This window comes from Montipora capricornis, chromosome 13 (assembly GCF_036669925.1).
Source record: "Montipora capricornis isolate CH-2021 chromosome 13, ASM3666992v2, whole genome shotgun sequence".
NCBI lineage: Eukaryota > Metazoa > Cnidaria > Anthozoa > Scleractinia > Acroporidae > Montipora > Montipora capricornis.
In genome coordinates this window covers 29,766,809-29,779,910 of record NC_090895.1, presented here as the reverse complement: position 1 = coordinate 29,779,910, position 13,102 = coordinate 29,766,809, and the positions used below count along the sequence as shown (strand labels likewise).

At 37.7% G+C, this 13,102-nt stretch overlaps 2 protein-coding genes and 1 long non-coding RNA gene across 4 annotated transcripts in view; 1 reads left to right on the top strand and 2 right to left on the bottom strand.

The window, feature by feature from the left end:
- The window catches only part of LOC138028800 (DNA excision repair protein ERCC-5-like), a 14,475-nt gene extending 14,274 nt beyond the window's left edge, over positions 1-201 (bottom strand). Inside the window, exon 1 of one of the 2 annotated variants that reach the window (XM_068876420.1) lies at positions 1-201. This exon is cut by the window's left edge and continues 94 nt beyond it. The gene's annotated coding sequence lies outside the window, so the exon portion shown is untranslated. The other variant, XM_068876419.1, reaches the window with a different exon arrangement.
- A 1,239-nt stretch (positions 202-1,440) lies between these two features.
- LOC138029035 (uncharacterized) lies at positions 1,441-3,036 on the top strand. The gene is made up of 3 exons (XR_011127798.1): positions 1,441-1,554; positions 1,657-1,888; positions 2,395-3,036. It is a non-coding gene; the product is annotated as an uncharacterized lncRNA (long non-coding RNA).
- Positions 3,037-5,690: 2,654 nt separating this feature from the next.
- On the bottom strand, positions 5,691-12,982 carry LOC138029150 (TWiK family of potassium channels protein 18-like). Its single transcript, XM_068876854.1, has 5 exons — positions 12,038-12,982; positions 9,098-9,293; positions 7,930-8,122; positions 6,581-6,773; positions 5,691-6,221 (listed from the first exon to the last, which is right to left on the bottom strand). Exons 1-5 carry the CDS (start codon positions 12,338-12,340, stop codon positions 5,925-5,927), a joined length of 1,182 nt encoding a protein of 393 aa, XP_068732955.1. The 5' UTR covers positions 12,341-12,982; the 3' UTR covers positions 5,691-5,924.
- Positions 12,983-13,102: the final 120 nt, after the last annotated feature.

The following is a 13,102-nucleotide window of genomic DNA, read 5'->3' as shown; positions in this document are numbered from 1 at the left end:
TTAAATTATGTATTTAACTGAACGCTTAACGGTTTTCAAATGACAACGAACCACACACAAATCAATAGAGTAGATACCATCCACCACTATTTTTTGGACTAGTTCGATCCTATCCATCACATCTGGCTTAAAACGACTGCTTACATTTAAAGATCTTAAAGGTTAAAACACTGGTTAAAACGAAAACAAAGCCGCCTGCTCAGCGAATTTCGAGCGCATCTGGTCAAAAAAATACCGCTGACTCTACCCGCACACTCCAACACTGCAACGACAGCAGTAAACTGTTTCGTAAAAATGGCTTCAAAAGTGAAAATCCTCTTGAACAATCAATGTTCAATGAAGGGTCTCGACATTTGATTTTCAAGCCATTCATATGTCTCTCTTTACAAAGCAGACGTTGACCGTGAGTAACCAGAATAGCGCACGCAACCTCGTTCCCAGGGTCTCCTTCTCTCAACGGCCCTGGAAACAAGGGTTGAGTGCTTTTAAGTTGCGAACATTCTAGCACCGAAAAGCGTGACATTACGTAGGTGTCTAGGAAAAGAAAACTTTATTTTCGGTTTTGTGTTGCCAACCAGAAAGGTACACCGCAAAACAAAAGCAACCGGAACATAACATTTGAACTTATTTATTCCAAAGCCGCGACCAGGTCTTTCGAGAAAACTTCATTGCAATTTAAAGAAAATAAACGTTACGAATGAGTCACGCTATTTATGAGTTTATTTAACAAATTCGTGTTGAGCAGAAGTAAAAAAAAAAAGGCTAAATACATTAAATTATTATTTTGAAACTTCTTCATAAATATGACGAGTTCCTTCCGTGAGTTAAATTCATGCGACATTTCTGGATTCTTCAGTTTGAATACTCCATAGTGACACAGCGCAAGTAACTACATAATATACCCCTCGCCCACGTGAATTGTGGCCAACCGGCCAAAATCCGAAATGGGAAAATCCCTTCACCATTGAATCATCGGTTCCGTGAAAAGCATATCTCAGGAGAAATGGTACTTTTAATTCACTTTGTATAGACCGCATGTATAGTTGTTAGGAAATGCTCCGGCCGCCTACATTTGAGTCATCTGACCTTGTTACAAAATGAAAATCACCCTTGTCTCATCACTGAGAACTGTGACTTTTTCCTATAAAGAAATTAAATTGTGGCCAATCAAGCTAAATACTAGGAGGCCAAATAGGGAATTTTAGTTAAACTATGAACAAAAATGCCTTCTTTATAAATTGTATTATTTCGCTCTGCATATTTGCTTGCATGAGACAAATCTTAAAGAAAATCTGGCGTGATCACGTGCCTCAGTCACCCTTTTACTTTTTGGGTCATTTTGTCAGCATTTTGACCCTAAAAAGGTCTTTCGAAAATGAATGATGTCAGAATAAGTTGGCCAATGAGCTTTTCTTGTCAGGATACTAGCTTTGTAAGCCTGATATACGGCACCAAGACCACCAAGTGTCCACTTCCAAATTCGGTTACCGGAGCTCGAACGGACTGGCGTGGGCGAGAGGTGAAGTTGGGGTTTGTAAGGGCTGATGACTTCCTGTAAGTACTTGCATGCTAAGACTCTCAACTAATATCCTTTTTTAGACTCACATTAAAATTTTGGAGCTTATAAATGTCTGCGTGGTTATTCTTTTGTCGCAGACTGAGCAACAGAGATTAAGACAACGTTTTCTTGCCGATTTTTCAAACGTAACGAAAAAGTTCTTCATTCCACCAAACATGAAAGGTTTCTTGGATCCAAAGATTGAGGAGCTTCTTGCAGACAAATCTGACACGGAAAGATTACAAGCAATTGTATTTTCTATTGCTTGCTTGTTGAGTGGACCGACGCCATTTCAGCCTCCTGATTTCTACCACATCCCAAAACGTTCAGGTAAAAAAAAAAAACCAGGTTCTAATGATAAAATAGCCCATGATTTAAATCGCCATAAGAGTAAAAAAGTACAAATACAAATAAGCAGCTTTTTGAGTTTTCATTGCATTTTTAAGTTCTCGCAAGTGGTTTGTTGAAGGCCAATACAACTCCTTATTATGTTACGAAACTCGAAGCTGTTTTTTTTTTTCTGATCCGCTTACTTTTGTGTCCACTTTCAAATCCATTTAAGGATAGACTCAAGATAGATTAAATCTCATGACCCGTATGAATTTTCAGTTTCTAAAAAAGGTTTCGAACTGATCATGAAATGAGTCGAAAATATTCGAAAGGTCTGGAACAAAATATTTGCCTTTGAGTTTTTTTGTAAACAGTAATTTTGTGCAATTTCGCCATTCGATCAAAATTAAGTGATGAAGCAAATCAAATTCTAGATAAAGATTAGTTAAGGACGTGAAATGTCAGTATTGCTGAGACTGAATTTCTCCTGATAATTTATTGTGCAGGTTCACAGACGGGTGATTTGGAAAATGAAACAGAAGCATTGATATTACAGGAAAATGAACAGGAATGAGGAAGTGAACGCGATTTTTACCAGCAGTAAGAAGAGTTTCCCCAAAGATTAAACGAACGCTATTTTTCTTGCTCTTCTTTCACACCGGATGTAACACAACGAGGATTGAGTCACGGAAACGGCGTGACCGTGACCGTGACCGTGACAACTGATGCGGAAGTAATCGGACAGGCAAAAGCAAGACAAGAGCACAAAATGTAACTTCGTCCGAAAATCTGTAATAAATTTCCGCTGAACATTTTACTCTTTGTTGTAATCTTGTCAAGGAGAACATTGTTTGACAAGATGAAAGAACAAGGAATGCAGGGAGAATTGTTATTATTAACATGTACCATAATATTTATTGCCGTAAAAGAGAAGTAGTGTTTAAGCCCATATTTCTGTGATGTACAGAATGGTGTATATAAAGGTGTCTCAGCCAACTATTTAGTGGAGAAAACGAAACTATCCGTGCTCCATATCGAAGGAGCAACAACAAATACGCTCAGTACAATAAACAAAATATTTTCATCTTTGACGGAGAGTTTAGTTTTATTGTTCAGTTTAGAAAATAAAGTGCTGGAGTTAAACGTAACTTTGAGCGACTAACTTTTCCCCTTCCTTGCGCAGAAACACCCCACAGTTAATGAGGGGGGGGGGGGGTTGAGATAGGGAGACGGCATTATGGGGGAGGGGACACTGAGTAGGGGAGCTCGAAGTGTTGCAATCAGTAATTCTCGAAACGTCAGAATTATTTGTTCATTGTTTCTTGCAGAAAAGAGCCCAATGTCATTTATCACACATACTTTAACGGCAAATACCACTGATTAGCCAGAAGAATTTCCCAACTGGAGATTTACAGTTTAATAGTTTTCTTTGAAATGTACACCTGTACCTATCATAAGAAGTTGAAACCGTGAGATGGGATTTTAATATACATTTGTGATTTGTTTATTGTTAAACACAGCAAATTTAACAGGTATTTTGTGTTTTTACAGCGCTTACCAATCAACCAGGTACAAAAATAAATATTCACAATCGTTCATTTGTCCGAGTGCTTCATTGATATACATGTTCATAAATATCTCAAAAGAAAATAGACAAAAGAAAAAAAATACAAGAACACATTAAAATATATTGTAAAAATATCGGTAGCCATAGCCAACGAACACTCAAGGCATATCGAGAGATTGATTCGATATGGACGACTTGAAACCGAAAACGTTGGGCGAAACTGATTCACCACAATAAAATTTTAGTGGAGGAAACAATCATCTAATATAAATGATACCTCTTACAAGCACACATAAAAGTTTATAGTACTTTTAACTACTGACATCACAACGTTTTAATCAGTATTTTTCAACACAATTGAAAGTACTATTCATGATCGCCCTTCTAGTGATAACTCGAAACATTTTGTATTGGAGAGGGTTGCGATCAATGTCTTCAGACACAAAAAAGGCCTCTTAGATTTACAAATTCTTGATGACGAACAGAAGAAGCTAATGAGAGATCTATTGTTGATGTCATCTAACATGGCGGCAAAGACGCAACGTGTAAACCACCTACAAGCTTTTACCTCGATAGAGGAATTGGATCGTCTGGGTTAAAATTGTTCTGAAAAGGACTGACGGCCGTGACTGCCAAGGACTGTTGTTTGTCAGGTGACTGCCAATGGGTGTCTTTCTCAGACCTCTTTTATTCCATAGAGGTAACTCCTGGGTTTAGACCACAGGGCACCCACACAATGTGTGTGTGTGTGTGTGTGTCACTAGTGTGCGTGTGTAACCGATTGTTATTTTATTTTATAGTAAATGTACTGGATTTACCGTTTGCTTCACCTATGCGCGGCTGTATTCCGCTGACCAGTATCCGGCTTCAACCGCCTTTCATTGAAACTCCAAGGGTGCTTGTCATTCAGGCAAAATTTCCGGAAATTTCGGGCTGAAGTCAAATGGAAAGGTCCGTTTCGGTTCGGTCCGACCGGAATATTTGGGACCACCTCTGGACTGAGGTGGTCCTCTTTGACCGGTCGGTCTGGCCTGACCGAAACGTGCCGTTCCATTAACAAAAATTTTCTTGTTCTTGGGCCATCGTAGTTTGATCAAAAATAAGACACAAACAGCAGTGATAAACATGTTGAGCTTGTTCATTTTGATTATGACTTGACGTTTCGTATGTGCTCTACATACATTTTCAAAAGTAACCGTTGAAAGTTAAAACAGCTATTTATATATAACAAAGAGGATGAGGGGACTGGAACCTAGATTAAGCAAATACTTAACAGTAAAATATATAATAATAATGATAATAATAAAAACAGAAAAGATTAATAAAGCATCAGCTTTTCACTTCCGACGTTGACGTTGAAAGCTGGCTCAAGTTCTTGAATAAAGAAGGTCTCTTTTATTTTACAATGATAGTCTGTTTTGCCCTTCGCTAAAATATCAAAATGATCCCACTTGATGTTATGTCCAGTGGGCTTGTCAAGGACATAACATCAAGTGGGATCATTTTGATATTTTAGCGAAGGGCAAAACAGACTATCATTGTAAAATAAAAGAGACCTTCTTTATTCAAGAACTTGAGCCAGCTTTCAACGTCAACGTCGGAAGTGAAAAGCTGATGCTTTATTAATCTTTTCTGTTTTTATTATTATCATTATTATTATATATTTTACTGTTAAGTATTTGCTTAATCTAGGTTCCAGTCCCCTCATCCTCTTTGTTATATATAAATAGCTGTTTTAACTTTCAACGGTTACTTTTGAAAATGTATGTAGAGCACATACGAAACGTCAAGTCATAATCAAAATGAACAAGCTCAATATGTTTATCACTGCTGTTTGTGTCTTATTTTTGATCAAAAATTCTCTTTTCCAGTCCCATTTCTCTGTGATGTAACAAAAACTTCGTCGAAACGTAAATGGAACGCGTCCGTTCGGTTGGAAATTGACTTTTGATGAAAAATGTCGTTCCAATTTTCCTTGGTTAGTTCCACTGGTCTCCGACCTGATGGTCAGGCATAATGGAAAGCACCCCAGGTCTTTCTTTTACTAGTGAGAGACTTTGATCAGATGATACAGTACCCAGTTAAGAAGAGGAGAGTAAAGAGTATCCAATCTTGCTTGATTTTGTCGCGAGGAAGTGAAGTGGAACGGAAATCCCACAGTTAATAATCCCACATTTCCCGGCGTTTCTTTCCACCCTTGCTCGAAAACAAAATTTAAAAACAGTGGAGCCAATCTTTGTAAAAGCAGCACTTTCACAGATATGTTAATTGATCTTCTTACTATACTTACAACCAATGAGAAATTTAAGAGGCTGGTAACTTTAACATTTCAAATTGTAGTTCATATGGTGGCTTGGCAAAATTAAACACTAAGTACAAGTTCAACTGAGCTTTGACTTATTTCCAAAAGATACATCTTTAAACATAATAATCTTGACAGTTAGTCAAATTAAATTGTGATACTAATTTTTATGGGCTATTCTCCGTGCTCCCGTAAGATTTGCCACCATTTGTGTCCTTGTTGGTCATTCCACTGTCGTCACCAGGTCCTCTCCTACCTTTGTTACCGTTGATATTGTCGTTTTCCTCGTCACCAATCCCTGTTGCCGAGCTAACTAAGGAAGAGTCTGACATTTCGGTTTCCTGAAGTTTCTCAATGAACGCAGCTTTCTGCATTTGGTGATGAAGGTTTGAGGCAATCATACTCAGTGTAATGGATAGCACGGAAAGGCCAAAGAAGATCAAGAACACGTTTAAGAAGACAAGCTAGGAGGCGAAAAAAGAAACTAAAACTCACTCAGTTGCATAGCAGCTAAAACCCAACTAACATTTACAAGCATTATTTCAGAGCACTAAACTTGAGATAGACAGTCAGACAAACAGACGAACAGACAGACAGATAAACGTACAAATCAAAATTAGCAACATTATGCAGAAAACTATAGAGTGTTTTCACTCACGTGATCAGTAACCGTGTTTTTGCACCGAAACAAAAGAAAGTGTTTGCATGATAATAGAGCTTGATTCCCAGAGGATCAGTTCGAGATACCAACATGGCCGCAGTAACGTCACGTGAAAACACTCTATAGAAGTACCAAACCAAAAAAATAACACTCTGATGTTACCTGTTCTTTTTCCGGTACCACATCTCCAAATCCAATTGTAAGGTAAGTAACATACTGAAAATATAGCGAGGTACCAAAATCCCAGCCTTCGCTCCAGCAAAAAACGCTTGCCACTGAAGTGGTAAATATTACGTGTATTAAAAGACCCATCCACAGTGGGGCGTCCACTTGACCAGGATCTCCTTCCTGAACACTAAAAAGGATTTCAATTAAGTTCGATTAATAACTTCATTTTGAACTTCGTCACGATGGTGCAACGTTATTTTAGAAAATAAATTTTCTCAGTTAGTAGCCTAGCTCGCACGAGTCTTCTTCAATGGTCTTCAATGTAAGGCCTGTGAACCAGAGGAACACCATTTGGATTCCAGGTCAAGGTTGCTCGACTAAGCGTGGTTAGCGCTAACTAGCGTTAAATACCATGGAAACCTATAGGTTTTTTTTATCTCTTAACCAACGGTTAGCGCTAACCAGGCTTCGAGATAAATGGCCAAGCCCCCATGTGTTGTTGTAGCTCAATGGGTCTATCAACTAGAGGATCCGATCGGTGTTACGGAGGTCGCATGTTCAAATGCTGCCTAGGATTCTGATTTTCAGATGTCCTTTCGCTCTTAGCCAAGAAACTATCTTATCATCTTCCCCACAGGCGCATTACACCTTGAAAAATCTATAATTGCATTGGTAAACGGTAGGTTGTAGATTCGAATCCTGCAAAGAAGCACCCAGAATCTTTCTGAGTATATTCGAATCACTGCACCGAAGGAAAGGTTCCATTCATTTGCAATGGTGAATGTTTGCCATCTTCTTCATTACTCTTACGATAAATTTCCTCATTCATTTCCATGGCCGAAAACTCGTTATCTTTTCTCCTACTTGTGCGACAGTGCCACCATTCGACATCTCTGTCGCGGCAGTGTGTAGGACATATACCACCTGAGCCCAGTTCAATAACCCTGCTCCCAAGAGTCTCCCGTAGCTCAGTCAGGTAGAGCATCCAAACATGTAAGCGGAAACTCATAACTTCGGCTCCTGCTTTGGAGCATTCGGATATTTTCCGATTACGTTCGAGTCGTCATTTAAAAATAAATCCCTTCATCCGTTATTTCGTATTAGACTATTTTCGAGTTCATGTCTGTCTCCTCTTCGAAAACAAAGTTTTTTGTGCGAAGTTTTTGTGATGGTAATTATTTTTACTTTAAATATGAATGAAAACTAATTTTCATAAGTCAGAAAAACTTCGCGCTTAGACTCGCTTTGAAGAGGATGGCCTATTTCTGTGGTAAAGCCAAAAGACAGACTTCAATAATGTAATAAGTACCTTCAAATCACCTTCTCGGATATTTTTAACTTACGTTCGTTCATATTCGTACGATTTGTGCACTTTTCTGTACCACTTTAACATCCAAGCGCATGCGTCGTTGGTGTAATCACCCAAGATTTTACCAACGATAGCGAGGAGTGCCAAAGTCAGCGGTATACCTAACAAGGCGTAAATGACGCAAATTACGCGACCCCATACTGTCACAGGGGCCAAGTATCCGTATCCTGAAAAAAAGTAGTGTGCACGAGTAAAAAGCCATTTTTAAAAATAATATTACAGACAATCAGATGGCTGAAATTCAAGGGAAACTTCATGTTCCACATGTTTTGTAATCAACAATAACAAAGAACGAACAGCTGGCATGCTACTTTGAGTAATAGTTTCCGACTCAGGCCTGGTCATCAGAGATTTTAAATTCATAGTCTCTAGGTTTTTGCTAGTCTAAGATTGATTTGTGCGTAGGTGACGTAAGGGAGACATTGTGCGTTGATTAGCTCAATGAATGGTAATATTTGGCGATAACTCTAATCTTATTATAGACGGTCTGAGAGAGGTGGCAGTTTATAGGCTCAAGGTCAGGGTCATGGTACATTGATATGACTTAATTACTTAAGGACATTGTATTAGATCTGTAAATACATGAATCACTAAATCAATAAGCACACGATAACATATTTAACCATGATATTCCTTATGCATGGCTTTTGTGACAGTGTTGCCGGCATCTGTAATAGTTTTTTTCTGTGAGAATCACCGAAATGTAACTGTTTGACGTACTCTTTACGGCGGATTCTAAGTTTTTTTAATCATTCATATGAAACAAGCAACTGGGATGAAAATAGGTTAAGTTTTGACAAATGCAATCAGTTGACAGCATAACCTTAAATCTTGGATAGGTTTTTGGCAATTAATGAAGGCGGGTCAGTTTCGATGCAACGGAGATGCATAGGTATCTTGATGATATGCAATTGCTTGAGTGCCAGCAAGGCGGCTGTTTTAAAAGATTCCGGTGATTCAGGGTTGGGGAATAAGTTACAGATTCTAACAGATTCAGCCGAGGAAAAGAGTAACAAACATTTGGAGACTATGACAATAAAGAAGAATACACCAATTCAGAATCAATTTGTCGCATATCTTTGAGGTCATTACCTGAGATTTTACCTCTGAATTACAAAACATTGAAAATGAATATGACTTACCTATTGTCGTAGTCACTGTCATGCAAAAAAAAATGGAATTATAAAGATTCCATTCCGCTTTCGATGCCGCAACCCGTTCATTGCTTATTTGGGCAAGAACGCCGTCAAGTTTCCCCAAGTCATCGGACGAGAGGTCCCGTACTAACTCCAAACTGTTGAGAGCAATTGGTAATGATCTATTTCCTAAATCAGAATTCTGTTGAATGAAGAAAATGAATAAAATTCAGAGGTCGTTAATACTGACACACACTCCGCTCAATTCTACCTTTCAGGGTCGGTCAGGCTTTTTGGGTATACGGTATACAGGGGGTTTTTAAATCGGGTATTTGGTATATCACTTTCTTTGAGTATACAATGCTTCCATTAATTTTGGGTATTTTAGGGTATTTTGTCGAATTTTTTTCGGGTATACTGGTATGCCACTACCCACCCCCCCCCCCCCCCCCTCCTGGCCGATCCTCACCCTTTTGACAAAACGTTCAATCCCTGAGGAGCTCGTCCGCAAGATATTGATATTGAGACGAGACTTATCTGGTTTAATTCGTTGTCTAACAAATTCCCAAGGGCGACCTCTCCATGCAAAAAAAATGTCAATTTTATAAAAAAATATAGCCTTGTGGTTGTTTCTAAATATTAAAATGTTGAACGTTTTTTATTTAATTCAAACTGCATTACACATCCAAACTATACGCACTATACATACTTCCAGTCAACATATTACGTACAATACTACAATATTAGTTTAAGTTGGGAGATGGAGGTGATGGCTCATGCTCCATTACTGGTAAGAAGTGATCCCATTTTTCATTATGAAAGTGGAATTTGTTATTTTTCCTCGCAATGAGATGCTCGATTTCGTTCGCTGTTTTGTACTTTTGATACTAATAGGCCAATAGTACGAAACTTCGAGCGAAAAATAAGGTTTTTGCTCTCCAGTATAATGTAGTCATTATCTGCAGCAAAAAAGCCCAAATAAAATATCTTTACTATGGAAGTGTTCAGAGATTAACTTTGCGATTAGAGAAGAATGTTTAACTCATTCCAAAGTTGCCAACCTTACTATACTACAGCAAAAAAGGAAGTGCTCTAATGTCTCTACAGTTCTTTATTGCAGAAATAACATAAAGGGGAGTCGGCTAAACCAAAATTGGAGAGCGTAATGTTTGTATAACAAATTCTATGAAGTATTTTATATTGAAATTCTCTTAACTTTGTATTAACATTTACTATGTAGATTTCGAAAGATTTTCATTTCATCTTAGAGGAGAAATCTCTATGTTGAAAAGATCCAACCGAAACTATTGTATGAAACGTTTTCTTCTAAAATTTTTTCTATCCCCATCTCTATGAAAAATTACAATGAAATGCTCAATACTGAGACGTTCGAGTTAGACTGGGAAAGAAAATTGGGAAATAATATTTTCTTTCCCCTTTAAAATAACGTTGAATACAAAATGTTGAACGTGGTACATTCATTCACAATCTACAATGACGTGCTTGCGGCACAAAATCACGTAGTTTTATGACTTAAGAAAGATAATCAAATAACAAAACCATGCTCAGACCTAACCATTGTTTAAATCTTAGACGGATTTCCAGATTATTTTCTTACAAAAGGCAAAACTTCCTTGCAATATGTACAATGATTAGGATTGGGCGTACACTTTCATGTGTACAAATTATGCACAATACTTTTCGTGTCTTTAAAATCACAGAACAGTTATTAAAGTGCTTTTAATTTCCTTTGTTTCTTTTTTAGGACAATCATGTGGAAGAAACTAAAACGTGACCAGTCTAGTCACCGCTCGAGCTTCATATATTTGTTCAAAGCAGACTAGATGAATGCCGAGTGGTTTATTACAGTCACTATATATAACTTCATATATCGAATGCGGTTGCTCTTTGGATAAGTTCAAACTGTTCAATATTGATGATGATGTGTGGATTAATGAAAACACCAAAACAGTTTCCTTCACGAAGAACCAAAAAACGTACTGATACTATAAATACCATGTTTGCTTTGTTGAAAATTCCGGAGATGAAACGGTATCCAATGATCTAAAGCGAAAACTGAAATGATTTCTTGTCATAGAAACTGGCTGATTTTCCTTGTGGTTTGAACAAATTTGCATATAGATTGAAATCAAGTGAGAAAATCTCTGAGATTTCTCATGGCGGGGTAGAATCAAGCGCAAAGATGCTTTAGGCAGCGAAACACTTGCTAATCGAGATGGGATACTGTATGAAATACACCCTTCACCTGGTGCGAGACTCTAATATGATCTCTCAGTAAGGGAATTAACTGATTTGCACACTTAAAAATACCCGGGAGCGTTCCTTAATCAAAACAATTTCCCTGGTCAACTATGTTGTAAACTCTAAGCTCTTCCATTCCTCCATCCCGAGCTAAGGATTTCTTCCATTTTATTCATCTGAGGAATTATCTAAACTGAGATTCCAGTTTATAGGCGATACACACTGAAGAATTGAACATTCTTTTTAGAAGATTAGAACCGTTTTAGTGGATACCTCATTAAAGATACATGACACCAAACTCTCATTTGATCAATAGAATTTCTTCTCCAAAAATCTATAATCTTGTCTGGCGTACACCACGAGTTGAAATTAGCATGAAAGTAAACGAATCCATTCGTCAACTAGAAATACCCTTTTTAAAAAGCGAACCTCCTAAATAACAGTCACATCTCAGTTATGTCAAATAATGCGTCCGGTTTTGTTGTATTTCCTTTCAGTATTCAAGAGTGTGCTAAATAATGAATGATCGAAAACTTTCATAAGTTTTGAATTGTGTCCAAGATCGTCACATTGAGCTAGTAATAGTAGATCGGTTGATCAAAACTAATCCAATTCCGTGTAAAATAATGTCAAAATCGAAAAGTGTGGGCGCGCGTTTGTCTGTCTCGCAGCAAGCAACCTTACCTTCAAAACATCGAAAATTTCCACCAATTCTTGCGTCGTATTTACAACAACTTTTGGTTGCCTTTCAACGACCATGAAAATTAGACCTCCAAGGGTAAGATAGACAGCGTTGAGCAAAATCATAAACAGTGGGAAAGCAGCCCCTCTCTTCTGGATTTTTTTCTGAATCCATTTGACGCATCTCAAGGACCTTCTCAGTTTTTTTCTGTCAATGCTCGGTAAATTCAGACTTGGTAAGATTTTCTTTCGATCTTCATCCTCGACTTCTTCTTCTTTATCTTTTCGCTTGAGTAATCTCGACATCTTTAGATCATGTTCACCGCACTTCACAAGTCTCAGTTAAATTTATAGTCTTCTTTCTCGAAGTTTAAATTAAGGAAAGTTTCGTGACTCGTCAATGTAAACGAATAGCAAGCCAACGATGTTATTAAAATGTGATAATAACAAGATTGTTGCCTCCAACCAGCGAAGCCGGGACAGGATCTGAGATTGGAGATTCAGTCAGGAAATTTGCATCTACTTGAGACGAATTCAGAAATTTGCAAATACAGTCAACTGAAACAGCCGCACTGTGCAAAATATGAAATTAATTGAAGCAAAACTCCTCCAAACCACAGCCCATGCAATTGTTAAAAACGCACTGAAGTAGATAAAGTATTCAATCAGTATTCCTCAATAATTTCCGGACAATGATTTGGCGCGTTCAGTGTTCAAATTCGAAACCCACATTGCAATGTACAATCGGTAAAAATGGCCTTCACACAATTAAAGTTTGCATCGCAACATTTCTTCTTTCAAAGTCTTCACTTCTTTCTGTCTTTCTTGCTTATGCCGGGATTCCTGCAATGATATTATAATTATGAATTCAAATGTATTATCGAAAACAAAAAAAGAGAAGCAATAACATATGCCAATTCAGAGCGCTAAATTGTATTGTTTATCTGGTCCAAGAAATTGTGTCATAATATATTGCAGGCTGGGTCTGGCGTGACACGGAATTATCATTCTTGGGAACTCGTGAGTTTCACTTTCTTAATTCGCAAAACAAAGTAATGAAAAAGAAAT